Source organism: Bufo gargarizans, chromosome 1 (assembly GCF_014858855.1).
Source record: "Bufo gargarizans isolate SCDJY-AF-19 chromosome 1, ASM1485885v1, whole genome shotgun sequence".
NCBI lineage: Eukaryota > Metazoa > Chordata > Amphibia > Anura > Bufonidae > Bufo > Bufo gargarizans.
Window position 1 is genome coordinate 544,932,669 of NC_058080.1, and position 27,648 is coordinate 544,960,316.

The 27,648-nt window shown below is 44.7% G+C and overlaps 1 protein-coding gene and 1 non-coding gene across 2 annotated transcripts; both read left to right on the forward strand.

The window, feature by feature from the left end:
• Positions 1-2,329: 2,329 nt before the first annotated feature.
• YPEL1 (yippee like 1) lies at positions 2,330-21,218 on the forward strand. Its single transcript, XM_044275555.1, has 5 exons — positions 2,330-2,501; positions 10,982-11,260; positions 12,880-12,923; positions 14,963-15,071; positions 16,475-21,218. The coding sequence occupies exons 2-5, from the start codon at positions 11,144-11,146 to the stop codon at positions 16,562-16,564; spliced, it is 360 nt and encodes a 119-aa protein (XP_044131490.1). The 5' UTR covers positions 2,330-2,501; positions 10,982-11,143; the 3' UTR covers positions 16,565-21,218.
• A 285-nt stretch (positions 21,219-21,503) lies between these two features.
• LOC122925264 lies at positions 21,504-21,610 on the forward strand. Its single transcript, XR_006387579.1, has one exon. It is a non-coding gene; the product is annotated as a U6 spliceosomal RNA (small nuclear RNA).
• The last annotated feature ends 6,038 nt before the right edge of the window (positions 21,611-27,648 follow it).

Genomic DNA, 27,648 nt, shown 5'->3' on the forward strand with positions numbered 1-27,648 from the left:
AAACCCACCAGCTAAACGCTGTATTCAGAGGCTGGTTCAGAAATGGCATCACCCTGGCCCTGCTGCAAACATGAAGAAACTGAGGCCTCCATTGATCAGGACGCCTAAAATTCAGCAGCAGATTGCAAGTAGCTCCCAAAAATCAACTCAAAGACGGTCTCAGCAAGTTGGTGTCTCACGAGCGATGTGTCGGCGAGTGCTGAAATCTCTGAACGTGAAACCGTACCGAATAACATGTGCGCAGGAACTGAAAGAGTCTGACAGGGCTAAGCGCCTAAATTACTGGACTTGGTTGCTGACTGCGATTGCTGACCGATAGTGTTGAGTGAACTTGTGTTTCCAGTTTGGCGTACAAGGTTCGGGTTCTCTAAGAATTCTGTTATGGATTCCGCTGATAACTTATGGTTCGCGGTAGCGGAATCCATAACGGAATTCTTAGATAACCCGAACTCGAACCTTGTACACTAAACTTGAAACACAAGTTCGCTCATCCCTTCTAACAGACATCTGGACCCATTGCTGTACTTCATGACGGACGAAGCTTGGTGTCATTCATCAGGTCACATAAATTCCCAGAATACGAGGTACCGGTCCGCTGAAAATACCCATCTGACTCACGACCAGAAAATTGGCGTTTGGTGCGCAGTGTTATGATTAAGGACCGAAACATGAGGGTCCGAAAAGCGTAGACTGTTTCTTGCATTTGAGAGTTGGAAGTTTTTACCGCACTGCAAATAAAGTACCGACTGTTGTTAAGAGCTGGACTTTTCACTGATTTTTTCCATTTCTAAGCAACAGCAGTGTCCAGGCTGATAACCGAGCTCCCAGCAGATGTAACAGGTGAGAGCTGCATTTTTTTTACCTTACGTATTGCAAAGCGTATAATCTAAAGTAGAAATCCACACTGCATATAAAGTTATGTGTGTGGATTTCATTAAAGGGGTTGTTCACCCCCTGGGGACCTTTCGAGCACAACCCCCAACATGGCCGCACCTGTGGAGGAAATCATACATACCTGATCCCCACCCCTGGGTTCCGGTTTCTTCACTTCCCTGCCGCAGCTCTCCAGTCTCCACGTGTCATCATCCGGTCATGGCCGCTGCAGCCAAGGACTGGTTGCAGTGCTGAGGTGACCCTCATGTGTCATGTGACATGGAACACAGAGGACAGACACATCACCACTGCAGCCAGTCATTGACTGCAGTGGCCACATGACCCGTGTCAACATAGACTGGGGCGCAGCAGTGGTGGCGGAGAAGCAAAGCAGCGGGGAACAGTTATGATTCCCTCCGCAGGTCCAGCCATGTTGCGGGGGTCTACCCAAAAGGCCTCCAAGCGTGAACAATCCCTTTAAGGAATTTTTTCAAAGTGCTTTTTTTCCCACCTACATTCCTGCTGCAGATTTTCTGCATAAAATTCTGGTGAAAACTTGGTAATATAGAGGTATACATGTGACAAAACGTCAATGTGGCCAATAAAAGGAAGCATGCTGAAGCCTGCGCTCTTGTTACCCTTCTGAAGTCAGTGGAGGGCAATTCTGAAAACCAGAGTATTAAAGCAGAAGTGGAGTTGTTGCCCATAGCAACCAATACGATTCTATCATCTGAAAGCTGCACTCATCGGTTGCTATGGGCAACTACTGTACTCTCTTCCTTCATGAATCTCCCGCATTGTGTCTCAGCATTTCCAGCCATGTCTGGCTTTATGGAGACTTCTTTTACATGGTTAAACAGAATTCGCATTGCGACCGCGATTTTCATGCACATCGCAAGCGACTTTCAGTTGCCACGTAACCCAGACATAGCTGCCGTTGATGAGCTCAGGAAATAATGGCTGCCCTGCCAGTAACGGGTTAAGGTTACCGCAGCAGCCGCGCTTTCGTCACTCTCCTGTTGTTTATAACCTTAGCGCGTCCCCGTAGCTCCTCCCCATCGCCGCGTGCTGCCCGGGCCCGCGCCTGTTGTTAAGAACCCAAACAACAGTGCCGGACTCCGCCCCCACCGCTAATTGGATAAGAAGAGAAGTTGTCATAGTTGACAACCAATCCCAGGAATAGGTCTGTAAAGCGGCAGTCATCGCATGCCACGCCCCCACCAGCTAGTCACCTCCCCCAACTGCAACCAAAACATCCTTTGTCTCGCAGCAGCCTCCGCTCGCCATTGGTCAATGCTCAGAAGGTCTGGGCGCTCATTGGCTGTGACGCGCAAGGAGTCTGGGTTTGATTGGCTAGCTCTGTTTCACTGTCCTGCGCTTCTGAATGCTTGGTTCCTGACTTGGTGACGGTAAAAAGTATCCCTCCTCTGATTGGCTGTTCACGACACTGTTTTTACGTAGACTCCAACCCCCATCTCTCTAAACCGCCGTTGATCGGTTTCCAGTCAGAAACAAAACAAAAGCGGCGGGAGGAGGTGGCGGCGGCGGCGGGTTGTGAAGGCCGCCCGGAGAATGAACGACGTAGAAACTGGTGAAGGTGAAAGAGAAGCGGGGACAAGCAGCAACGAGTAAGGAGGGGGAAGCAGAGGGTAAAATGTGGGAAAGAGGGGGTCCATTGTGTCTGCTGCCAGTGAGGGGCATCGTGACTACCCCAGGGCCAGTGACTCCATGGTGGGCACACTGCCGAATCATGTGTGCCAGGGAGCAGAGGGCAGCTAACCCCTCCAGCAGTGTGAGCGCCCCCCACAGACAGGGACAACTAGAGCCATGTCACATGATCACTCCACATGTCACATGTATTTATCATGTGTCTGCTGCAGCCTGTCTCTGTTGTGGTAACTCACGGGTTAACAATGCAGATCACAAAGCACCTGGTAACTAGGGGATAATTGTCACCCCTTGGTGTCACTAATTATAAGGTATCTCCTGGCCTGACCACAGATCTGCAGTATGTCGTGACACTTGCATTCTATTTCTTTTCTTTTGTTGTTTTTGTGTGTTTGTTTTCTTGTATGATCTATGGGTTTCCTGGTGTGCAAAGTGTTAATGTCGCCCCATAAACCAGAAGATAGTATCTCTGTAACAAAGGCTGCGACATGTCTGGTGTGCCCCGCTTCCTCTTCCTGCTCCCAGGACTTGTTCTCTTTATGTGGGTGTATTGGGGCAGTGTGGGTGTCAACTGGACGGTACTATGGGGTTATAAACCCCCCCCCCCCCCCCTCCCGATCCCATGAACATTGCGCCCGTTCTCCACCTCAGCAAAACAAAGATCCCCTTGGACTTTGGGCCAGAAATGATTTTCCTGCGTGACTGTAATCAGGAAGCGGCTTTGTGCCTGCCCCAGCGTCGACCAGATCTGGAGACCTCGGCTGCGTCCTCCGCTCGCTGGCTCTTAAGGGTTAAAGGGACTGCTCTCAGCCATGTGCCTCTCTTCTTTGTTTGAAGGAAAGGCTATAACCAAATCATGCTTGCGTCACCACGCTCTGGTCCGATACATCACCAGCCTGATGGGTATACGTGTTTTCTGTGCATGCACAGGGGGCGTCACCTGGTCTGGTCAGCTGTAAATGGGGGGGCTGTGATCTGATGGATCCCAGATCCATCTCCTAGACGTTAGCTTGTATTCATTGGGGGGAGATGAATGTAGGAAAGTGCTTTGTGCGTACTACTAGAGACTTCATGGTGTGCGCGTCCAATTAGAGGGGTGTATTTGGGTTTTCCTGAGCGCAGTATTTCCCTCGCCTGTCTTCTGTGGCGGTGTATTTATTGACGGTCACAGCAGACCTCTATAGCAGCTGCTCAAGCTTTCGCCTATCCAATTTTTGCATATCTTTTGTGCATGCTATAGACAGCCCTTACAGCTGCTCTGGGGCCCGCAAGAAGGGGAGGGGGCATATGGGTGAACCTGTCTGTATAGGGCCCCTCCATAGTCACAGCATAGGACAGTGGATCATTTTGGCACATCCGAGGGATGTATATCATCAATAATACCTTAGAATGAGGCAGCACTATGACTTCAGTGCAGGAAATCTCACTGACAGATAGAAGTCCTTCCTCTGGGACCTGTATGTATATGGAGAATGGGGGGCCCCCAGATCTGCCGGGTGAGTCACCCACCACAGCCAGGAATGAATGGAGGGGTGGCTGCCCATGTACGCGGCTCTCTATTCACTTCTCCGGGCCGAGCAGCATGATATTTACATTAGTGCAGGTCCCTGGGGCCGGCGTCTGTGTTGGAAATATTCATTTTAATACCCCCCTTGTCGGGTAGGCGTAGGCTATGCCACTGCATTACTTTACAGTATAGATGCCAGCTGTGCCCCTGTAATGTGAGGTTGGTCACAATGAGAGCTGTTCTGATTGTCAAAGGTGGATCCGATGTTACCAGTACACAATATAGATGTTACCTGTCACTGTAATGAATCGCAACGAACGGGAAGCGTCAGCCTATTAGGGGGCTTGGATAAATGAAAAACTCACCAAAAATCTTAAAAATGTAATTTAATAGGTTATTTTATGATGGCGCACCTTAACATAAAAGTTCAGTAAGTTTCTGTGTATATTTCTTTACCAATCTTGAGTTGCAAGAACCCGGAGCTGCATTCGTAATTCTGCAGGCTTCAAAGCTGACATTTCCCAGCATTCCTTACAGGCTCTGGTTACTTACTTTTTATGTAGATTTAGATAGATTTACTATAGACGGTGTTCAAAGGTTAGCAGTGGCAGCAGGAACTCCCTGGCTCGGCCTCTGGGAGTTGCTCCCATCAGGTTACAGCCTGCCCGCTGACGTAAATTGTGTACAGCGATGTGGAATATGTTGGCGCTTTCTAGATAACAGTAACCCTGCGAGGGGCTTGATTCAGTGTCATTCTTCAGAGTACAGATCAGCCGCTTGCACTGCATGTTTCAATCCTGGGTTTCCACTTTTAATGCGATTACTAGAAGATTTCCAGAATTCTGCACTGATTGGGGCTCGTTAGGAAGTATAATGTGAGCATTCACTGAGCTTCGCTGGCCAGGGTCATTCCAATGTCTTTATTAAAGGCTCTCTGCCTCCAGTAATTGAAGTTCAGCAGGAGCAGACAATATATGCCCCCTCCCCGTCCTCCAGAGCTGCGCTCTGCATCGGCAGTAATACGTATGCTATATTTACCTTGCTATTCTTAGATACCACACACGGATTTGGTTTGCTGCGCTTGCAAGTTGTTTGTTTAGGTTTCAGCTTGCTAGCCGCGTTTCAGAAGAGTGCCCTGTACACTGTGTACATACGGTTGTCACACAGTATGACATTAACCATTTGGGGCCCCTGCCTTATTAGGAATTCAGATCTCTTTGCATCACTGTTTTAGGCTACTTTCACACTAGCGCTTGATCGGATCTAGGGCTGCAACGATTAATCGATGTAATCGATTATATTCGATAACTGGATTCGTTGTCGACGAATCCAGTTATCGAATAATCGCCGATTCGTTGCTATTCGGGCGGGCGGGCGGTCGCTGCATCTTTATTTTACCTTTTTACAATGACGCTCCCGCTCCTGTAACAGCCAGGCAGAGCGGACGGCGGCGTAACGTCACTCACTCACGTGACACGCCTGCTCCGCCTCCTTCATTCATGAAGTGGGCGGAGCAGGCGCGTCACGTGATTGAGTGACGTTACGCCGCCGTCCGCTCTTCCTGGCTGTTACAGGAGCGGGAGCGTCATTGTAAAAAGGTAAAATAAAGATGCAAGCATCGGGGCCGGGGCTGTAAGGGGGAGGGGGGATCTGTCTATGGCACTGCTATGGGAAGGGGGGGTCTGTGTATAGCACTGCTATGGGGAGGATCTGTCTATGGCACTGCTATGGAGGAGGGGGGTCTGTGCACTGTTATGAGGAAAGGGATCTGTGCACTGTTATGCCCATAACAGTGCACATATCCCTTACTCGCGCTCCATAACGGCGCCACCCACAGATCCCCCTCTCCATAACTACGCCGTCCACAGACCCCCTCTCCATAACTACGGCCGTCCACAGATCCCCATAATAGTGTCGTCCACAGATCCACCATAATAGTGTCGTCCACAGATCCCCCATAATAGTGTCGTCCACAGATCCCCCATAATAGTGTCGTCCACAGATCCCCCATAATAGTGTCGTCCACAGATCCCCCATAATAGTGTCGTCCACAGATCCCCATAATAGTGTCGTCCACAGATCCCCCATAATAGTGTCGTCCACAGATCCCCCATAATAGTGTCGTCCACAGATCCCCCATAATAGTGTCGTCCACAGATCCCCCATAATAGTGTCGTCCACAGATCCCCCATAATAGTGTCGTCCACAGATCCCCCATAATAGTGTCGTCCACAGATCCCCCATAATAGTGTCGTCCACAGATCCCCATAATAGTGTCGTCCACAGATCCCCCATAATAGTGTCCGTCCACAGATCCCCCATAATAGTGTCGTCCACAGATCCCCCATAATAGTGTCGTCCACAGATCCCCCATAATAGTGTCGTCCACAGATCCCCCATAATAGTGTCGTCCACAGATCCCCCATAATAGTGTCGTCCACAGATCCCCCATAATAGTGTCGTCCACAGATCCCCCATAATAGTGTCGTCCACAGATCCCCCATATAGTGTCGTCCACAGATCCCCCATAATAGTGTCCGTCCACAGATCCCCATAATAGTGTCGTCCACAGATCCCCCATAATAAGTGTCGCCCAGATCCCATAGTGTCGTCCACAGATCCCCCATAATAGTGTCGTCCACAGATCCCCCAAATAGTGTCGTCCACAGATCCCCCATAATAGTGTCGTCCACAGATCCCCCATAATAGTGTCGTCCACAGATCCCCCATAATAGGTCCAACAGATCGTCCACAGATCCCCCATAATAGTGTCGTCCACAGATCCCCCATAATAGTGTCGTCCACAGATCCCCCATAATAGTGTCGTCCACAGATCCCCCATAATAGTGTCGTCCACAGATCCCCCATAATAGTGTCGTCCACAGATCCCCCATAATAGTGTCGTCCACAGATCCCCCATAATAGTGTCGTCCACAGATCCCCCATAATAGTGTCGTCCACAGATCCCCCATAATAGTGTCGTCCACAGATCCCCCAATAAGTGTCGTCCACAGATCCCCCATAATAGTGTCGTCCACAGATCCCCCATAATAGTGTCGTCCACAGATCCCCCATAATAGTGTCGTCCACAGATCCCCATAATTGTCGTCCACAGATCCCCCATAATAGTGTCGTCCACAGATCCCCCATAATAGTGTCGTCCACAGATCCCCCATAATAGTGTCGTCCACAGATCCCCCATAATAGTGTCGTCCACAGATCCCCCATAATAGTGTCGTCCACAGATCCCCCATAATAGTGTCGTCCACAGATCCCCCATAATAGTGTCGTCCACAGATCCCCCATAATAGTGTCGTCCACAGATCCCCCATAATAGTGTCGTCCACAGATCCCCCATAATAGTGTCGTCCACAGATCCCCCATAATAGTGTCGTCCACAGATCCCCCATAATAGTGTCGTCCACAGATCCCCCATAATAGTGTCGTCCACAGATCCCCCATAATAGTGTCGTCCACAGATCCCCCATAATAGTGTCGTCCACAGATCCCCCATAATAGTGTCGTCCACAGATCCCCCATAATAGTGTCGTCCACAGATCCCCCATAATAGTGTCGTCCACAGATCCCCCATAATAGTGTCGTCCACAGATCCCCCATAATAGTGTCGTCCACAGATCCCCCATAATAGTGTCGTCCACAGATCCCCCATAATAGTGTCGTCCACAGATCCCCCATAATAGTGTCGTCCACAGATCCCCCATAATAGTGTCGTCCACAGATCCCCCATAATAGTGTCGTCCACAGATCCCCCATAATAGTGTCGTCCACAGATCCCCCATAATAGTGTCGTCCACAGATCCCCCATAATAGTGTCGTCCACAGATCCCCCATAATAGTGTCGTCCACAGATCCCCCATAATAGTGTCGTCCACAGATCCCCCATAATAGTGTCGTCCACAGATCCCCCATAATAGTGTCGTCCACAGATCCCCCATAATAGTGTCGTCCACAGATCCCCCATAATAGTGTCGTCCACAGATCCCCCATAATAGTGTCGTCCACAGATCCCCCATAATAGTGTCGTCCACAGATCCCCCATAATAGTGTCGTCCACAGATCCCCCATAATAGTGTCGTCCACAGATCCCCCATAATAGTGTCGTCCACAGATCCCCCATAATAGTGTCGTCCACAGATCCCCCATAATAGTGTCGTCCACAGATCCCCATAAGGTCGCACAGATCCCCATAATAGTGTCGTCCACAGATCCCCCATAATAGTGTCGTCCACAGATCCCCCATAATAGTGTCGTCCACAGATCCCCCATAATAGTGTCGTCCACAGATCCCCCATAATAGTGTCGTCCACAGATCCCCCATAATAGTGTCGTCCACAGATCCCCCATAATAGTGTCGTCCACAGATCCCCCATAATAGTGTCGTCCACAGATCCCCCATAATAGTGTCGTCCACAGATCCCCCATAATAGTGTCGTCCACAGATCCCCCATAATAGTGTCGTCCACAGATCCCCCATAATAGTGTCGTCCACAGATCCCCCATAATAGTGTCGTCCACAGATCCCCCATAATAGTGTCGTCCACAGATCCCCCATAATAGTGTCGTCCACAGATCCCCCATAATAGTGTCGTCCACAGATCCCCCATAATAGTGTCGTCCACAGATCCCCCATAATAGTGTCGTCCACAGATCCCCCATAATAGTGTCGTCCACAGATCCCCCATAATAGTGTCGTCCACAGATCCCCCATAATAGTGTCGTCCACAGATCCCCCATAATAGTGTCGTCCACAGATCCCCCATAATAGTGTCGTCCACAGATCCCCCATAATAGTGTCGTCCACAGATCCCCCATAATAGTGTCGTCCACAGATCCCCCATAATAGTGTCGTCCACAGATCCCCCATAATAGTGTCGTCCACAGATCCCCCATAATAGTGTCGTCCACAGATCCCCCATAATAGTGTCGTCCACAGATCCCCCATAATAGTGTCGTCCACAGATCCCCCATAATAGTGTCGTCCACAGATCCCCCATAATAGTGTCGTCCACAGATCCCCCATAATAGTGTCGTCCACAGATCCCCCATAATAGTGTCGTCCACAGATCCCCCATAATAGTGTCGTCCACAGATCCCCCATAAGTGTCGTCCACAGATCCCCCATAAGTGTCGTCCACAGATCCCCCATAAGTGTCGTCCACAGATCCCCCATAATAGTGTCGTCCACAGATCCCCCATAATAGTGTCGTCCACAGACCCCCCATAATAGTGTCGTCCACAGATCCCCCATAATAGTGTCGTCCACAGATCCCCCATAATAGTGTCGTCCACAATTTGTTTTAATATGGCCTTTGAACATAATTTTTCAAGTAAGATCATATAAACCTCTCTGTTTTGTAATTTTGTCGTTTTTTCCGATTAATCGATTAATCGTAGTAATTAATCGGCAACTAATCGATTATTCAAATAATCGTTAGCTGCAGCCCTAATCGGATCCGTTCTGAACGGATCCGATCATATTAATGCAGACGGAGGCTCCGTTCAGTACGGATCCGTCTGCATTAATAACTTAGAAAATTTTCTAAGTGCGCAAGATGCCTGAGCGGATCCGTTCAGACTTTCAATGTAAAGTCAATGGGGGACGGATCCGCTTGAAGATTGAGCCATATGGTGACCTCTTCAAGTGGATCCGTTCCCATTGACTTACATTGTAAGTCTGAACGGATCCGCTCGCCTCCGCACGGCCAGGCGGACAGCTGAACGCTGCAAGCAGCGTTCAGCTGTCCGTGCGGAGGCGAGCGGAGGCTGAACGCCGCCAGACTGATGCAGTCTGAGCGGATCCGCTCCATTCAGACTGCATCAGGGCTGGACTGGAGGCGTTCGGGTCCGCTCGTGAGCTCCTTCAAACGGAGCTCACGAGCGGACCGACGAACGCTAGTGTGAAACTAGCCTTAGATGGAAAGAACTTAATTTACCCTAGAGGAAAAAAAGTTATTGTGAAACTCTTTACCCTAAAGGAACTGTTCAAGATTTTGAAATTCTTAACCTGTCCTCAGGATAAGTCATCAATATCGGGACGCCAGGGGTTCAACAGCCTGCACCCAGCCAATCGGCTGTATAGTTGTAGATCTAGCACCAGAAGTCGGCGGTGAAATTCCATAGTTCGGTCTGTTGTGTAGTGGATGGAGCTGGTTACTGAGGCACTGGTCCCATTGAAGTGTACGAACAGCACTGCGGTTACCAGCTCTGTCCACTGCTGGAGCTGTGGATTTCAAATGGGGGCGCAGAGTGTCTGACCCCCACTGATCTGATATTGATGGCCTATCCTGAGGGTAGGTTACTAGCCTCAAAATCCTGGACAGCCCCTTTGAGCTAGCTCTACCCATTAGATATATGCTGGGCAAACCCACCAATTTTGGCAGTATCAGTCAACCATCGAATGCCAAACCCGCCAATTTCGGCTGTATCAGTTAACCATGTAAAGCCAAACCCACCAATTTTGGCAGTATCGGTACCATCTAATGTGTATGGTGGCCTCTCAATGCATTCTTGGAGTCATCTGTCAAGGAAATGAAAGACTGAGCATGCCCGGAAGACTAGCCAACCACCAGAAGTATCTCCCCATCTCCCGCTCACTTCGCACATACTGTATGAGGGATATAGCTAGGAGCAGAACGAGCATACCGCCAACAGTTATCTCGTGTATGGCCGACTTTATAGCCAGCGATCGGCTTAGAGCTCCAGACTTGGGCAAAGCCGAGAAATACATTTCCATAGCTGTTTCAGGGTTCAGGCCATCCACACCTAGACCCCACCAACTTGCCGATACTGACTCACAGCCCACTTAGAAGCATTACCATGGGGTGTCCTTTTTGAGGTATGTCTGCTGTGGGTAATATTCGTCCTCCTTTCTCAATGTTTTTTTTTTTCTTCTCCCTTCCCCCCCCCCCACAGGTTGACTTTCTCCTTTGGCATCTGTGTGGGCAGTGCCACACACTCCCCAAACCAACAACGGCTTTTGCTTGCATTTTCCAGTGTTTCTTTTGTCAGAAAGTGCAGCAAAGTTGTAACTCTTCCAGTGCCAGCCCCGAGCTGAGTGAGGAGCCGCCGACAGACATGGTGAAAATGACAAAGTCTAAAACTTTTCAGGCTTATCTGCCAAATTGTCACAGAACCTACAGCTGTATTCACTGTAGAGCACATTTAGCCAATCATGATGAGCTGATATCCAAGGTAAGCTCTCATTGTGTCTAATTATTTTCTAATTTAGTTTTTATTTTCTGATTGTAGATTTTAGATTTTATTTCCTGAGTGTGATTATGGAGGCGGCCATCTTGCCTGAGCTTTTGTTATACAGCATTTAGGCTACTTTCACACTCGCGGCAGAGGATTCTTAGAGGATCCGGCAAATCGGATGCAACGGATCTGGATGCGGATCCGTCTGACAAATGCATTGCAATGCTGGATCCGTCTTTCCGGTTGTCATCTGGAAAAATGGATCCAGTATTTCTTTTTTTCACATTTTTAAAGGTCTGCGCGCGGACCGGAAGATCGAATCCATCAATGCGCCAATTTTAATGCCGGATTCGGCTCTAATACATTTTGATGGAAATTAATGCCGGATCCGGCATTCAGGCAAGTGTTCAGGATTTTTGGCCAGAGATAAAACTGCAGCATGCTGCAGTATTTTCTTCAGCCAAAAAACGTAAGAGGGACTTAACTGATGCATCCTGAACAGATTGCTCTCCATTCAGAATGCATTAGGATAAAACTGATCAGTTCTTTTCCGGTATTGAGTCCCTGTGACGGAACTCAATGCCGGAAAAGAAAAAACGCTAGTGTGAAAGTACCCTAAGAGATATGCTTTACAGCATCCTGTACGGTCCATAGACAGAATAGTATGGAGGGGACCTCATGCTAAAATCTGATGTAGGGGTGGACCTACAGAAATTGGTTGATGTACCCTCCTTTCACACGCCCTGAGCTGTCAGGAAGCCATGTACAGCAGCCCATTCTTGACTTTTGCATGTAGTAGCATCCAGCACTGGTCTCTCCCAATAGGATCTCACAGTGCTATATGTTTATCATTGGTTTTCTTCTCTACCAGTGACTGAATGGCAAGGGGTTAAACCTGGTTGTCTGGGCCTATTTTCTAATTGTAATGGTGACCAGGCTATTAGATCTTACTTACTGGAGGAAAAGTAACCACTCTCTATAATAAAGAGGTATTGTAACTAGTGTTGAGAGAACTTCTGTCTCCAAGTTCGGCGTAGAAGCTTCGGGCTATGTAAGACTTCCTTTATGGATTCTGCTACCGCTGACTACAACTTAGATACCCCAAACCTTGTATGCCAAACTTGAAAACAGAAGTTCTCTCATCCCTAATTGTAACCTTAGATATTTATGGAAAATCTACATGATGTGATTCCCACCTCTAGGACCTGTACCTGGGGGTTGTCCTGAATATCTTTACCTCATTAGAGCAAGCTACAGTGTAAACTATGATGTAGTCATAAAGACTTGTGAGGTCATTTATCAAACTGGTGTGAAGTAGAACTGGCTTAGTCGCCCATAGCAACCAATCAGACTCCACCTTTCATTTTCCAAAGGAGCTGTCAAAAATGAAAGGTGGAATCTGGTTGGTTGCTATGGGCAACTAAGCCAGTTCTACTTCACACCAGTTTAATAAATGACCCCATTTGTTTTGGTGACTAGACCATATCCAGAAATGCGATTTTTGATGACATGTCATTTTGTGTTAAGTTTGTCCTGCACAGATCAGTGGTGGGATTGTGCATATGCATTAATTCTGTAATTAAGATCATCCTGTGGTTTTATTTTATTTCCTGCAGTCATTTCAGGGAAGTCAAGGGCGAGCCTACCTCTTCAACTCTGTGTGAGTATTACCATGCCTAATTTCAGCTTTCTAAAGACTCCTGCTGTCTGACGACATCTTGCCGGACTGCTATATCTATAGCATTCACATGCCTGGTAAGCATAGGCTTGGATCAACCCAGGGTGAAGGCACACAGCTGCTGCCAGCCACCTCTGGCTTACCTCCCCAGGGCGCAAACAATCAGGCTTTTTCAAATCCAACAGCCCAATACTGCTTTCCTTCAAGGACATATATAAAGGTCCCTTTACACCGGCTGATACAACAGCACATTCTTGGGGAGGAAACGTTCCTTCCTGGCAATCATCTGCTCGCTGGTGGAGGAGACCGCTGTACTAACCTACAGCGAGCACCTCCACAGTAAGCTAATGCCATCGCTTGTCCCCATACAGACTCGTTCACCGGAAGCAGAGCGTGTATGCACAGCCTGATCAGCAGCCGGCAAACGATAATTTTTGTGATTGCACTAGCATTTCGCTCGTTCATCGGGTAATCAGAGGTACATTTACATCGCCAGATAATCGCTAACAAGTTTTTTATGAATTCTCGTTAGCGATTATCTGCAGGATTCTCGGTCCGTTTAAAGGGCACTTTAGGGAACTGTCCACTTGTTCCTGTATAATCGCCATCTGAAATCAGCAAGTTTAGGTAACTTTAAAGTTGTCCAAACACATTTAGTTTTTCACCAAGCAAAGCTAGTTTCAAGATGTGTGCATTTTACATGCTTTAAGAGATGTAAAATACAAAACCAGCAAACCTAACAACATTCTATTTTGTGTCAAATAAACACTGTGGGCTTCATATATTAATACTATCTTACAGGGCAAACTCAACCTGGCCTTGGTTCTAGCGACCTATCAGAGATCAGCTTTAACCCTCTTAAACTGCTCTGGGAAGAGGAAAGATGCACCGTGATTGGTTGCTATAGCCAACAAGACTGGCTTTTTGTCAGTCCGTTTTTTTTAAATAAAAATGTATTTTTGTCTGTAGAGAACATGCAAGGTTTTAACTATATCTGTGTGCTCTCACCATGAATATCATCCCATTCATTGATCCAGACATGTAGCTGCACTTAGTTAACACACCCATCTCCCACCATGCATTACAAATTGAACTGGGATTGCGCCCAGCCAAGGCTATTTTGGTCCGGAGTGCAAAGCTCTTCTCCGTTCAGGTCGTTTCCTTATTTATAATCTTGTGAGTAGCCTTCCAAGCTGTGGGCTATGAATAGATTACATCAGAGAGAATAGTCTGCTTTGCAGTCGTGCCCGTCTTGCACCTGGTGTAGATGGCATTTGGCGTGAAAGTGTTTGCGGGCTTTACAAGCAGGAAATTCTAGAGGACTTGCTACCCGGTTATTCCATGTAACTCACACAGTGAGATTAGGAAAGTATCTGAAATGCTTGTAGTATTCGGTTCTGCTGCCAAGATTTGCAGGTTTGGAATCTGAGTAAGCTTTATGCAGATACAAGCGGCTTGCATGTATTAACCCCTTTATGGTTTATGTAAGCACCTTGTACACTGCTCTACTTTTTTTATTTTATTTTTAAGTGCGACCAATATCTTTGATTAAAATCTAATCCTATGGATTTGCTAACAGTCATTTCTAGTGAGAAATGATTATGGCTGTTGTGTAGCAGTATTGAAGGTGCGTTTATTCCGATCTTCTTTAATGGCAGCTTCGTGCTCCTGTCCCAAAATGACAGCAGCCTCCATTCACTAACACTACGGTAGTAAAGACTAGCGCATGCGCAGTGTTAGGCAGTGGAGGCTGCTGATGTATGAATCTGGTCACATGACTCTCCAACAGCGGCCATTTTGGGACAGGAGCACCATGCGGCCAATAAGAAAGATCTGAATAAATACGAGGTAAGCAATTATAACCCCAGGCATGGTTGCATCTGGTTTAATAAGAGTCTATTTCTAAGGGGCTTTATGTGCTCTTCACAACATGAGGGGAAGTAACTACAGTGCCACTTCTAATGTTGCATATTTTTTATTGAGATCTCATTACTGACAGTAGCCTCCTTTTTGTCTTACAGGGTAAATGTCGGCTGTGGCCCAGCAGAAGAGCGGGTCCTTTTAACCGGGTTGCACGCAGTGGCTGATATATACTGTGAGAACTGTAAAACCACACTCGGCTGGAAATATGTGAGTTATTAATCCACTCCTGATTGTTCGGGTTTAGGGGAGATATTTTCAGACATTTCTTTATAAAACTTACTAAACAGACTCTTAAAAGAACCTGTCACCAGCTTTATGCTGCCCTTAGAACGCTGGGTCACTTACTTGAAATGAACCAGTCGTTCTGCTAAAATTCATACTGAGCAACTGCAGGGCTGGAGTCCTCAATACTGGGCATAAGCTCAGGAGCCCCAATGACAACGGCGCCTGCCTTGCACTGGAGCACATCAATTTTGCGGCTTGCTCAGGGTCTCCGTCGCCAGTTTATTCTGGCGTCAGATAGGACAGTATAAAACGGAGGAATGATTCTGTGTAAGAACATTACAAACAGTATGGTACTTTTTGCTGACACAATATATGATGTCCATTTGCTTTCCTTTTTTTTTTTTTAAAGAATATAACATTTTCTTTGTTTTGTCCATGACTTGTGTATGAGGTACAAACCCTTGCAAGTAAAGTGCACTTATCCTTTTTCTTAAAGGGGTTCTACAATTATTACTGATTAGCTATCCTTTGGATAGGTCATCAGCATCTTATCGGTGGGGTTCTGACACCCAGGGTCCTCGCTAATCAGCTGTTTGAGAAGGCTGCAGTGCTACTGTGAGTGCGGGGATCCCGGTTGTCGCACCCCAACGATCGTCAGTAAGATAAAGTTACAGAACCCCCTTTAAGGCCTAGTTCACACGAACATATGGCTTTTATAGTTTTTTGCGGTCTGTTTTTCACGGATCCGTTGTTCCGTTTCTTTTCTGTTTTTCCGTATGGCATATACCGTATACAGTAATTACATAGAAAAAATTGGGCTGGGCATAACATTTTCAATAGATGGTTCAGCAAAAACGGAACAGATACGGAAGACATACGGATGCATGTCCGTATGTGTTCCGTTTTTTTTTTGCGGACCCATTGACTTTAATGGAGCCACGGAACGTGATTTGCGGCCAAATATAGGACATGTTCTATCTTTCAACGGAACGGAAATACGGAAAAGGAAGGCATACGGAACACATTCCGTTTTTTTTTGCGGAACCATTGAAATGAATGGTTCTGTATACGAAACACAAAAAAAACGTCCCGTACACTCGCAAAAAAAACGTTCGTGTGAACTAGGCCTAATGTAGCTTATAAAATGCTTGTACTGTATGTATGTTCCATGTTCACTACAGACGGCTAGATTCTAACCTATTGATGACCTAAAGGCGTCTCAATTCTTTTCATTATTGTTTTTTTTTTTTTACGGGGCTTTTCTGGTAAAACATGGGCCTTCATGTGGGGGGGGGGGGGGGGCTGCTATTGCTTTTGTGAGGTGTCCAATGCAAAAGCATTTGCTTATGGCTTCTGTATTAATGACACTTCCCTGTTTCCCACAGGAACATGCCTTTGAAAGCAGTCAGAAGTACAAGGAAGGAAAGTTTATCATTGAACTGGCTCACATGATAAAAGACAATGGCTGGGAGTGAGTCCTGTCCGCTGGTCAGGTTGCCTTGCTTTGAAAGCTATATTACAGGCAATGTAAAACTGAACTGTGGATTTTGTTCTAGAGCAACCGATAAAATATTGAACTTTACAAAAAAAAAGAAAAAGAAAAAAGTAACCTCATGGATTGGTAGAGTAGCGTATGGACACGTTGTGGCTGGACTTAAATATTCACATGTCTTTGAAGGTTCCTTCTCCCTCTTCCCATCCAGTAAAAGTATTCTTGTGTGTGATCAGCTGTTAACTGTCGCACACTGGATTAGATCCTCCCCATCCTCCAACTTGTAAATTTACATGTCCTTGGGACCTGTGTCGGCTTGCAGTTAGGTTATTGTGCATGCCTATATTCTCTGTTTTCTATCCCCTCCACACATCTCAGCATCCCAGTTCCGAAGCTGAAGGAGCGAGAGTGCGTCAGACAAGAATCTACAAGGAAAACAACTCCCAACCTTACAAGACTTCTACCATGGAACTTGCAGGGTCAGGTGTACCATGTCCTGGGACTGAAGACACTGCAGATGACAAGATGGTGTTCAGTGCTGCTGTTAGGGGGGGGGGGGTTCCAAAGTACAGAGAAGTGCCAGCTTCCAGTAATGTTCCTTTTGGTTTGCACATATTTAGGAAACTCTAAGGATGGGGAATGGATCTCGTGGCAAAAGAGAAAACCAACTCCGAATAATAATTCCTGCCCTAAAGATTATTTGCTCCAGACTAATTCACATTTCAGAAACCCTGTGCAAAGAAAGAAAGAAAAAAAAATAGTTGGCGTGGTCGGACCTCGTGTGGGAGCAAGGTGGTCTGCAGAGCCAGTTATTGTATAACTGGTGCCGCAGACATCAGAACTGTGTTATGGCTGGTCCCATATACCATTTCTTTAATGCACTGGATAAAGAGGGCATTTTGACATGTTAGGCGTGCTCCCGCTTTTTTGCACATTCACAATGTAGGGAATCTTTCTGGTGAAAAGGCCCTTCTTGTTTGTATAGTATATTCCCCATTTTGTGTAGCATAGGTAATTTAAGCCTTGGGGTGTGGGTGGTTTGCTGGTTAAATCTCTCCCAAAGTTTCTTGTATCTTATTTTTAACGAATGAAACTGAAGTAAATGTTACTGACCTCACATGTTACATTGCACAGCGCGAAGGAAATTGTGAGCGGACTGAGCCTAACCTCCACCATTTCTCTGTGTGTGGCATGTGTCCCGGTGGGGCCCGCTTTTCTTAACATAACAATCAAAGTACCCGCACATTTTTTATTTTATTATATTTTTTGCCCCTTCTACAGACCTCAGTGAGCTGAGGCCCAGACATCTGCTCTAAATGTACTTGCTCTGCGCTTTTCTGGTGAATGTGGGCTTTGCATTACTATAGCTGATTTGTTTTTTCACCCTTCCGAAAAGTGAAATGTAATATTTTATCCTCTGCACATAAACTATTTGGAAAGGTGTTAAGGTATTCACCAGCCTTGAGAGGGCCGGGTGGGTTTACAACCAGATTTGGCTTTTGCAGGACTATTTTATTTTTCTATACAACACTACCACTACTGTGAGCACTTTGAATCAAATGATACTATCCCCTGCCCTATTCTGTATAAGTCTATGTAATGCTAACTCTCTCAGTGCTGCTGCTTAATGCATTATCTAGAACTAGGCTGAACTGCACTTTATGCTTTTCGTCGATTTATCAGCTCTTGCTTGTATTACATTTCTATAAGGTAGATTACTTCTACCATACATAGGTAGAGAACCTCTTTATTTTTTCAGTGCATTCTTTACATACAGTCATTTTTAGCTCTGTGTGTATCAGATCTTCACGTGGTTGCTAATCTACCATCTTAATGATCTATCAAACCTCTGCTAGTACTGAAAGGGGTTCTCCAGGTGCCTGCACTAAAGTTTAGAGGAACACGTTCTACTATAATCTAATCTTTTAGCTGAATTTATATCATTTGCTTACAGTAAGTTAACATGCAGAGCTCATGGTGCGGCAGAAAGCCAATAGGAGCGGTATCTGTGAAATCTGTCGCACCTTTACCTTCACATGTGAATATGAGCGAGCGTGCTGACCTGTGTAATCCAAATTCCAAGGGTTGACACATTATGTACTCTATCCCTATATATTTTGCTATGCACTTTGCTAAGGATCCATTGAACACGTGCACAAATAAGCAATGCACGGTTCAAAGTGATTTCTTATTGGCCTCTAAATTTATATTAAAGCATAATTTAAAGAAAAATCTAATAAACCGCCACCATCAGTAGCCTGTTCTTGCCTCATGAACAAAGCACCCACCAGTTTTTAGTGGCTCCCGGTTGTGGCAACGGTTATATATAAATCTATAGGACAGTCTGGTTACTGGTCCTGATTTGTCTTTGTTTTACAGCAGTTTGCATAAAACTTGAAAAAAAAAATATATGTATAAAATAAAAAAACAAACAAAAAACATTTTCCATCTAACCAGTTTTTTTGTATATAATATCTATGGATAATATTTAAGCGTTTTGTGTTTATAGTAAGGTTTCCTCCCTCCCAATTTTTATTTTTTTTATGATTCTTGTAGCTACTTAATTTTTCTGTATGTGTGTGTGTGTGTGTGTGTTTATATATTATTTTTTTTATATATATATATGTATAAGCTGTTTGGAAATTAGGATTCATTAAATTTTTGTGTTTCAGTACTAAAACTGTCCCTATACCTTGATGGCAGGCTTGCCATGCCTTTCCCTGGATGCACAGTGATTCTAGGGGGCTTGTACTTGATCAGGTGCTCTGTTCTACATGTCCTAGTGCCAGTGACGAAGTTGAATACTACTTAATGTGACTTTTACTTCATCCAGTGCTGTTCCACTTTTTGGCCAACAGTGACGAGATTGTAGCCCTGCCTGATGTGACACTTAGGACCTAATATTGATGGACATTGACTTCACTATGTTTCAGCAATTCCTAGGTCTCTATTGAGCGTCCTTCCGTAAAACTGCTAGAATATCTACCCTCTTTATAGAGTTCTCATGCCAGCTACAAGGGGCAACCATATAGCCGCCATCTAAGATCCTTGTGGTTAGTTTATAATGAAGAGATGGTCTACCTCTCATTTCTACAAGCTACTTGTGTAATGATTTGAATGGCCACTTGATATTTCCACAACTAGGTGAATAGTTCTTTGTAAAGTGCATGTATTTTGCATTCTTCTGTGCGTGGCTATTTGTTGGATCGGAGTAGCAGGGGGAGGGAAATGCCTGGAAAGTATTTGCAAACTCTAACATTTGCTTCGTATTTGACAGTTTTGCAAATATGTCATGAGTCCTATGCGCCTGAGTTACATTTCTGAATTTAACTCTATCGCTGTTGGGTTAAGTAATGCCAATGGCAACTGTGATTTAAAGTGTTTTCTGGCTTCATAATAATTTTTTGCCCAGAGTAATCCAAACACTGTATATTTGTGTCTCATATACCTGTTTTCCATGTCAGAACTTTTCTTCCCTTTTTTTTTTTTTCTGCATCATTTCATCTGGGAAGAATGTTAACATGCAGAACTTCCTGTTTCTTATCAGCTTCCTGTTGGTTTTACTAGCACTGTAAAGTTTCCCAGGGTGTGCTTTCCCTGCCACACAGGTCTCTCTGTAGTAGTCATGTAGCTACATCTCCACTCTTCATGTTAGCTAGGCGGAGCGAGCCCTGTGAAACATGCTGGGATTGGTTAGATACCCTGCAGGAAGCTGATGACCATAGAAAGTTCTGCAGGTAAACTTCCTGCCAGGATGCAGTGGTGTTGAGAAAAGGGGGAAGAAAGTGCTGACATGAAATAACTGTACATAAGGCAAAAAATATGCAGTATTTGGAGTACTCTTGGCAGCTAAAAGCATTATGAAACCGGATAACCCTTTTTAAAGGGGTTGTCTAACTTATTGGACTTACCTGTCAATGCCAGCCTGCTGTACATATTGAAAAAAATTATGCTTACCTGTTTCCCACTACCCCATTCTGGGTCTTCCTGTCCCCTTTCTGTAAACTTCTGGCCAAATGGGATCACCTTCGGTGCTGCAGCCAGTGACTGGCCAGGTGAGTGTGACTTTTAGTTTAAATGTTTTCAAAAACAGGTAAAGCAGGCTAGTGTTAACAGTAAAAAATAAAAATAAAAAATGTCTAAAATGCTGGACAACCCCTTTTGAGATCATGCTTCTGACAGTTTTTTTTTTTTTCCCCCTCCACAATCTACTGGTCTTGATGGCAAGGATTAGAAATGACTTGTTATAACTGTGACATTCTTATCCCTGTGACAGAAGTCAGACACCCCAGAACATTATGGGTTAAACAGGCCTAAGCTTTATTCACTGTGCATGTTGTGAACTTGGACCACTAAGTGTTAGAAGCCTGCTGAGCAGAGCTTCTAGATGTTCATCCCTGAAAACCTTCTGTACTGAGAGGATTTACAGACAGGGCCACTGTTATGAATGGGACATGCTGCCACCAATGTGATGCCTAGTGCCGACATCTCACTCACTATTTTACACTGAAACTTTTTTTTTTTTTGAGATGTCATAGCTTTGCTGTTCTGTCCTAGCTATATTGTACAACACTTGTGTGATTTGTTTCACGTTGTTGTATACAATTTGAGGTATCACAATAAAAGGCTTTAATCAGCACCAGTCTCATATCTCTTTTCCTTTCATAGACATACAGCTTTTCAAAGGAAGATCTGTTATATCTATATGCTTGGATTTGTATAAAATAACATTTCTGAGTTTGTCTGCCCTAGAAATGTATGGAAAAATAATGCCAACTGTGTGTTATTTTCTTATTTATTCATACATTTCCAGGGGGAATAGCACTACACAAAGTTTTAAGGAAAGGTGCTCCTGCATTATTTCATGGGAATGCAGATATTTGTTAAAACAGGCATGTCAGCAGTTTAAAAATGACCTGCCTGTACTCGCTTCGGCAGCACATATTCTGAAATTGGAACAATACAGAGAAGATTAGCATGGCCCCTGCACAAGCATGACACGCAAATTCGTGAAGCGTTCCATATTTTTTAGAGTGCAGGTGGTGACTCAAACAGGTCGTAGGCAACAGCCAGTGGAGGATTATAATTGGGACGTTTGGGTCTGTAGCCCCGGGCCTGGCATCGCCAGGGGGTCCAACGCCCACAAACTACAGCGGAGCACGGGAGCGCACATAGTTCCCTGCCCCCCTATCCCTGCTATAGGCTTCAGGCCTAGTAGGCCTGAAGCCTATGCGGTAGTAAAATCCCGGCGCAGGCGGGCGTGATGACATCATCGCATGCCTGGGCCCGGACGCTGCACACTGATGTGTGCGCATCACACCTGCCTGCCATCTACGAGTGAGCGCCGACTGGGACACAGGTAGTATTAGCTTATATTTTTTTTTTTTGTGTGCCAACTTTGGGGGACACAGGAGAATATTACTGAAGGGACAGTGGGGGGAAAACTACTACGTGGGGGGAAATTACTAGTGTGGGGGGAATTAATACTGTGGGGGCAGTGTGGAGAAATGTACACTGTGGGGGCAAACTACTATATGGGGGTAGTGTGGGGGATGTTGCTATTAGGTAGGAACTATAGGGGCAATTCTATTACAAGGACATATTAGGGACCACTATATAGGCATTTTTACCTGGAGCACAATATAGGATGTTATTATTACTGGGGGTCATTTATCAAACTGGTGTAACGTAGAACTGGCTTAGTTGCCCATAGCAGCAGTCACAGACTACCACCCCTAAAACATAGCCTTTATTATATATCATTAAAATAAAAAAAATAACCCTAGTGCTAACATAAAGAAAACAATGAAAGAAAAAAATATTGATTTAAATCCTCAATCCTCTGCACTTAGGGACACAGATAGGCAGGTGCGTCCCAAATATAATATCCTATGGGCTCTGACCCTCAAACTGTCCCTAACTCTATAATGCCTGCCTAGGAACCTCCTGAGCGCCCTAGGATGGCCCTGAATAGGGGAAAAAGCTAACGGCTAGTATATGCTAACAGAAAAAATGTCACTACCACAATCTGTAGCTCAATATAGTCTCCCAAAAAATAAAAATATACACACAGAAAATAAATTGATGAAATAAATAAGCCGTGTTAGTTTATCACGTCATCATTCTGACGCGTTTCTCCCACACATAGTTGGGCTCATTAGGGGACCTGTTGGGTAGATACCTTATCAGGATCAGGTCAAGACTTAGATCTGAAAACACATAAGTAAACCAGTAGGATATTTCCAGTTTATAGAACAAAACTGGAAATGGTAAGTCTCAAAGGAGTAAGTATAGCAGATGTCAAAAACAGCTCACTAATATGGTATATTCTCCCAATGACTGGGAACTATTCAAAATGAAAATAAACCAATCTGCTACTTGCGTCTACTAGGTAAAGATCGGATGATACTGTTGTACAGGAGCCACACCCCCTGATATATCAATCACGGGGTGGACAGCAGTAGACGAAAATCACAGTAACCTGTAATGTACAAAACACCATCAGCCATTCCTTGATACCTATCAGAGCATATAGTGATGGTAATCAATTAGGTTACCTATACATGAATACGGGAGAGCTGGTGGAGTTAACTAGCAAAGCACAGTGAGCCCAGTATAAAAATTATACAATCGTAGATGTGTGACACAGTTCCCTATCGAGATATAAACAGATAGAGAATCTCCGTTCAAATTGTATATCCGCTTCAGTGCATGGGCAGAATTGCCATTTAAAATACCTGTATGTGAATAAGGCACTACATATAGTGGTCCTGTGTCACAGTGGCAGAGGGTCTCCTGGCATCCGTGGTGCAGAGCGCACCTTACCTAATGCGGACATGCTTTTATTGCTCCCACCGGCGTATGTCATGAGTCACATGACTGGTCACAAGGTGCCGCATCGGTCACATGATAGATCACATGACCTAAGGCTTTGATACAAGTGCTCACTTCAGTCATCAGAGGTAGGATCAGGTTCGATAAAAAGTGTGGCTACTACAATAGCATAAACGGAGCCACATCGTATGATCCACTATGTACCTCACAGGGCTACATGTTAGTTATGCAGACCAAGACAGGTGGGAGTGACATTCTGCAGAATAATGAGCTGGAGTTTTATAAAAAGTGATAAAGTTAAAATGAAAAAAGAAAAGAAAGAGAAACTTTGTATACATATATGTATATCAGTAAAAATTGCAATAAAGCAGATTATACAGGTATTCAGAGACATTTCACCATTATATAGAGGAATGGGGCCGGCTACAAGGATCCCAATGTCAATTGATACTCTATACAATATAGGTTATGCGAAATATATCTTATTAGATAATAGGCTTGGGCTTATATATAGAAAACACGCAAAGTCAATGCCTTCATTAATACCTCATGGTAGTGGAGTAGTGGTTTTGAGGGAATAGATCCACCTGGACTCTTTTTGTTTTAGAATTTTGTCCAGGCCCCCCCCCCCCCCCCCCCTCGTATTAATGCTCTGATGGTTTCGATCATTGAAAAATGTATGGAGTTAATATTACCACTATGATGCAATAGAATGTGTCTAGCAAGTGATTTGTCACGTCTATTCTGTATGTCTCCTAGGTGTTCCAAAATACGTTTTTTAAAGACTCTACATTTCTTCCCTACATACTTCAATCGACACTGCCAGATACACTACTCCCATGGTGTTACAGTTTGCAAAACTGTGTGCTGTATAGGTCTTTGTTTCTCAGCTATTCATAAATGTGTTCCCCATGGAGATGTAGGGGCATGCTTTACACTTGCCACACCTGAGTGTACCTGTGCTTCTATTTTGCAATTTCTTTGTTCTAGATGGCTATGAACAAGTGTGTCCCCAATACTCCGACCAAAGGTGATGGCTGGACTATCAGGAAGGAATTTCTCTAGATCAGGGTCCGTTTTCAATAATGACCAATAGCGACCGAGTATGTCACGTATTTGCTTGGCTTCAGTATTACATGTGCCAATGACCCCAATTTTCTCATGTGACTTTTCCTTCCTTTTAGATTGAAATAGGGTAGGACGATCAACCGAGTTGGCATTGTTCCACGCCTGATATAAACAGGACTCAGGATAGCCTCTGTTTGAAGCGGTTGAATAGTTTGGATGCCTCCACTGTAAAGTCATCTTGTTCAGAGCAGTTCCTGTGGATTCTCGGGAACTGCCCCTTATGTATACCTCTTTTTAGTAGGTTAGGGTGGAAACTATTCCATCTCAATAAACTGTTTGTTGAGGTTTTTTTTACGATATAAGGTCATCCTGATGGAGTTATTCTCACCTCGTTCAATTTGTGTCCAGAAAGGTTATACAGTCATGTTGGAGCTCAGAGATAAAATACAGCCCTATGTGGTGAGAGTTTAGTTCGTTCATAAACAATTTGAAGTCCACTTTTGTACCTGCCCATAAGAGCAGAAATTCGTCAATAAATCTGGACCAAAGTAGAATATGTTTGGTCCAGTGAGCTAGTGGATCAGCAAAGACAACGGTGTCCTCCCACCAGCCCAAGACGCTGGAGGAGATCAGTGGTATCCCTAAGTACAACGGTAACGCTACCACAAAGGGACGGAGTACCTGGTCGAGTCAGGAAGTCAATTCCCGACACAATTGGCCGTCCCTTCAGTGGGTTTAGGCCTTTATGTATTTTTGGAAGTGCGTAGAAGGTGACTGTTCTAGGAAAGGAGGGTCTGGGGAAATCAAACTCATTACGATCAATGAGATTGTGTTCAAAAGCCGCCTGCAGTATTTGAATAAATTCAGATGAATACATCTCAGTGGTATCCATCTTAAGTTGCTCATAGTTATGATTATCCAATAGGAGGGAACGACACATTTCCCTATATTGGTAAAGTGTCAAGACAGTGACATTGCCTCCCTTATCTGAGGGCTTTATCACAATGTTCTTATTGTTACTCAGTTCTTTCAGTGCCTCCATCTCTAAGAATAGTTCTTTATAGTCTTAGTAGGGTGAATATGCTCTAGATCCCTAGTTACTGATTTTAAAAAGTCTATATTGGCCTCACTTAGGGTCTTTGGGGGCATTTTGATGCTTTTCTTCTTAAGTGTGGTAAAGGGACCATGTCCTTTAGGCTGATCCTCCTCATTTAGTAGTTGCACTAAAGTGTATACCCCCTGCTGGTCATCTGGTTCTAGTCCCAGCTCAGAACATCTTTTCTGATCAATAGATGCAAAAAACAATTTCCATCTAAGTTTCCCTGCGAAAAGATGGAGGTCCTTGACCCATTCAAACATATTAAAACGGGTTGTTGGTACATATGACAGTCCTTTTTCTAGAACAGCCACCTCAGTTTTAGATAAAGCAACCCCTGACAGATTTAGCACAATAAGTTTATCTTTAGTTTGTCCTATGATTATTTTTGATAGGTTGGAGTCTGTCCCTTAGTGTGTATGTGTTTGTTGGCATTTGGCCTAAAAAAGTCGCTGGATTGGAAGACGAGGAGGGCTGTGTTAATGCACAAGAGGAGGCGGATAATCCATCTGTGGCCTCCAGCTGTCTTTGTTCCCTTTCTGCATTATCACAGTGGCTGAAAGTTTTGTGGAGTTCATTGTTTGGGTTGATAGGATGGCGTGGGTTGATTTATCCCTTGAGTTGGTCCTGGGGCCTGAATATCTATGTCGGCCCCTATTTCGGCCTCTCCCTCTCCAATTAGCCCTACAGTTATGTTGTTGTTGTTGTTGTTGGTTAGCTGCAAAGTCTGAACTTTCGGCTTCAGACAGGGAAGTGTCTGTGACAGATCCTTTTTGGCTTGATGCTAAGGTTTCATATGATGTCTTATTACGGAATTCTGTCAGGTCTTTAATGAATTGCCTGTGTTTTCGTTCAATTAATGATGCCTTAAATCTGTCAATATTATTTTGTAACTCTCTTTCTCTCTCTCTCTTTTAGAGAACTTTGTGTGATCCCTGAACTTCAGTGCTGTTTCAGTTAGTTGTTCGAGATGTTTTTCAGTTGCTGTAAGGTTAATATTCTCTTGTTCTAAGAGAAGGTTCATTAAACATAGGGAGATGGCTGTAGCTTCCAGTTCCCATTTACTGAGGAGGTCAGGAGTACATATACGCTTAGCTGGACAAATAAAAATAGGAAGGCCTTTCGGAACGATGGAGTTTTTAATATAGTTGTCTAAAGACTGGAATTTCCCACCATGCCTTCAAGTATTCTTTATGAATATTATATAGATCACTAAATGTTATTTTGATCGACGGTATAGACGAATTTGGAAAAGACAATTCCTTTTTAGAAAATATTTTGTTAGCTTCTTATCCAATTGTGTGATTAGAAAGCCAGCCATATCAAGTGAACAATATTACTATTACAGGCATTATTACCTGGAGCACAATATAGGATGTTATTATTACTGGGGGCACTCTAGGATACATTATAATTGCTGTAGACACTATAGGGACATTTAGGGGTCATTTATCAAACTGGTGTAACGTAGAACTGGCTTAGTTGCCCATAGCAACCAGATTCCACTTTGAATTGATAAATGACCCCAATTATGAGAAATCTAACATGTCTGTGTAACAAACTCTGTAGAGACGAGATGCGGCTTAAAGAATTAGTCATGGCGTTCTGGGACAAATGGAGGAGAAGAGGAAAGAGAAGATCTACATGACAGGAGATGTCACTGGAAGTAAGAGGTATGTGGTGCTGTATTTGAATATATGTAGAGCTGGCTCACTACTGTGAGCTGCGTCTCATCTTCTCCTCCAAGTCTTTTTTAAATGATAATTTATCATATGACTATAACCTCTCCTCATCTATAGGAATACACCTATGTGCTACAGTACATGGGTGCACTCTTTAGGATGAGGGGGGTTATAGTAACATTTAATATAAACACTATCCAGGAGCTGTACTATTATTGGCCTAAGTGTTTGCATTAAATGTGACTATAACCCCCCTCATTCATAGGAATACACCCATGTGCAGCATTTAATATAAACACTGTCCAGGGATTGTACCATAATTGACCTGTGTATATGTGACCATAAGCCCCCTCATCTACAGGAACACCCCCATGTACTGCAGTATAT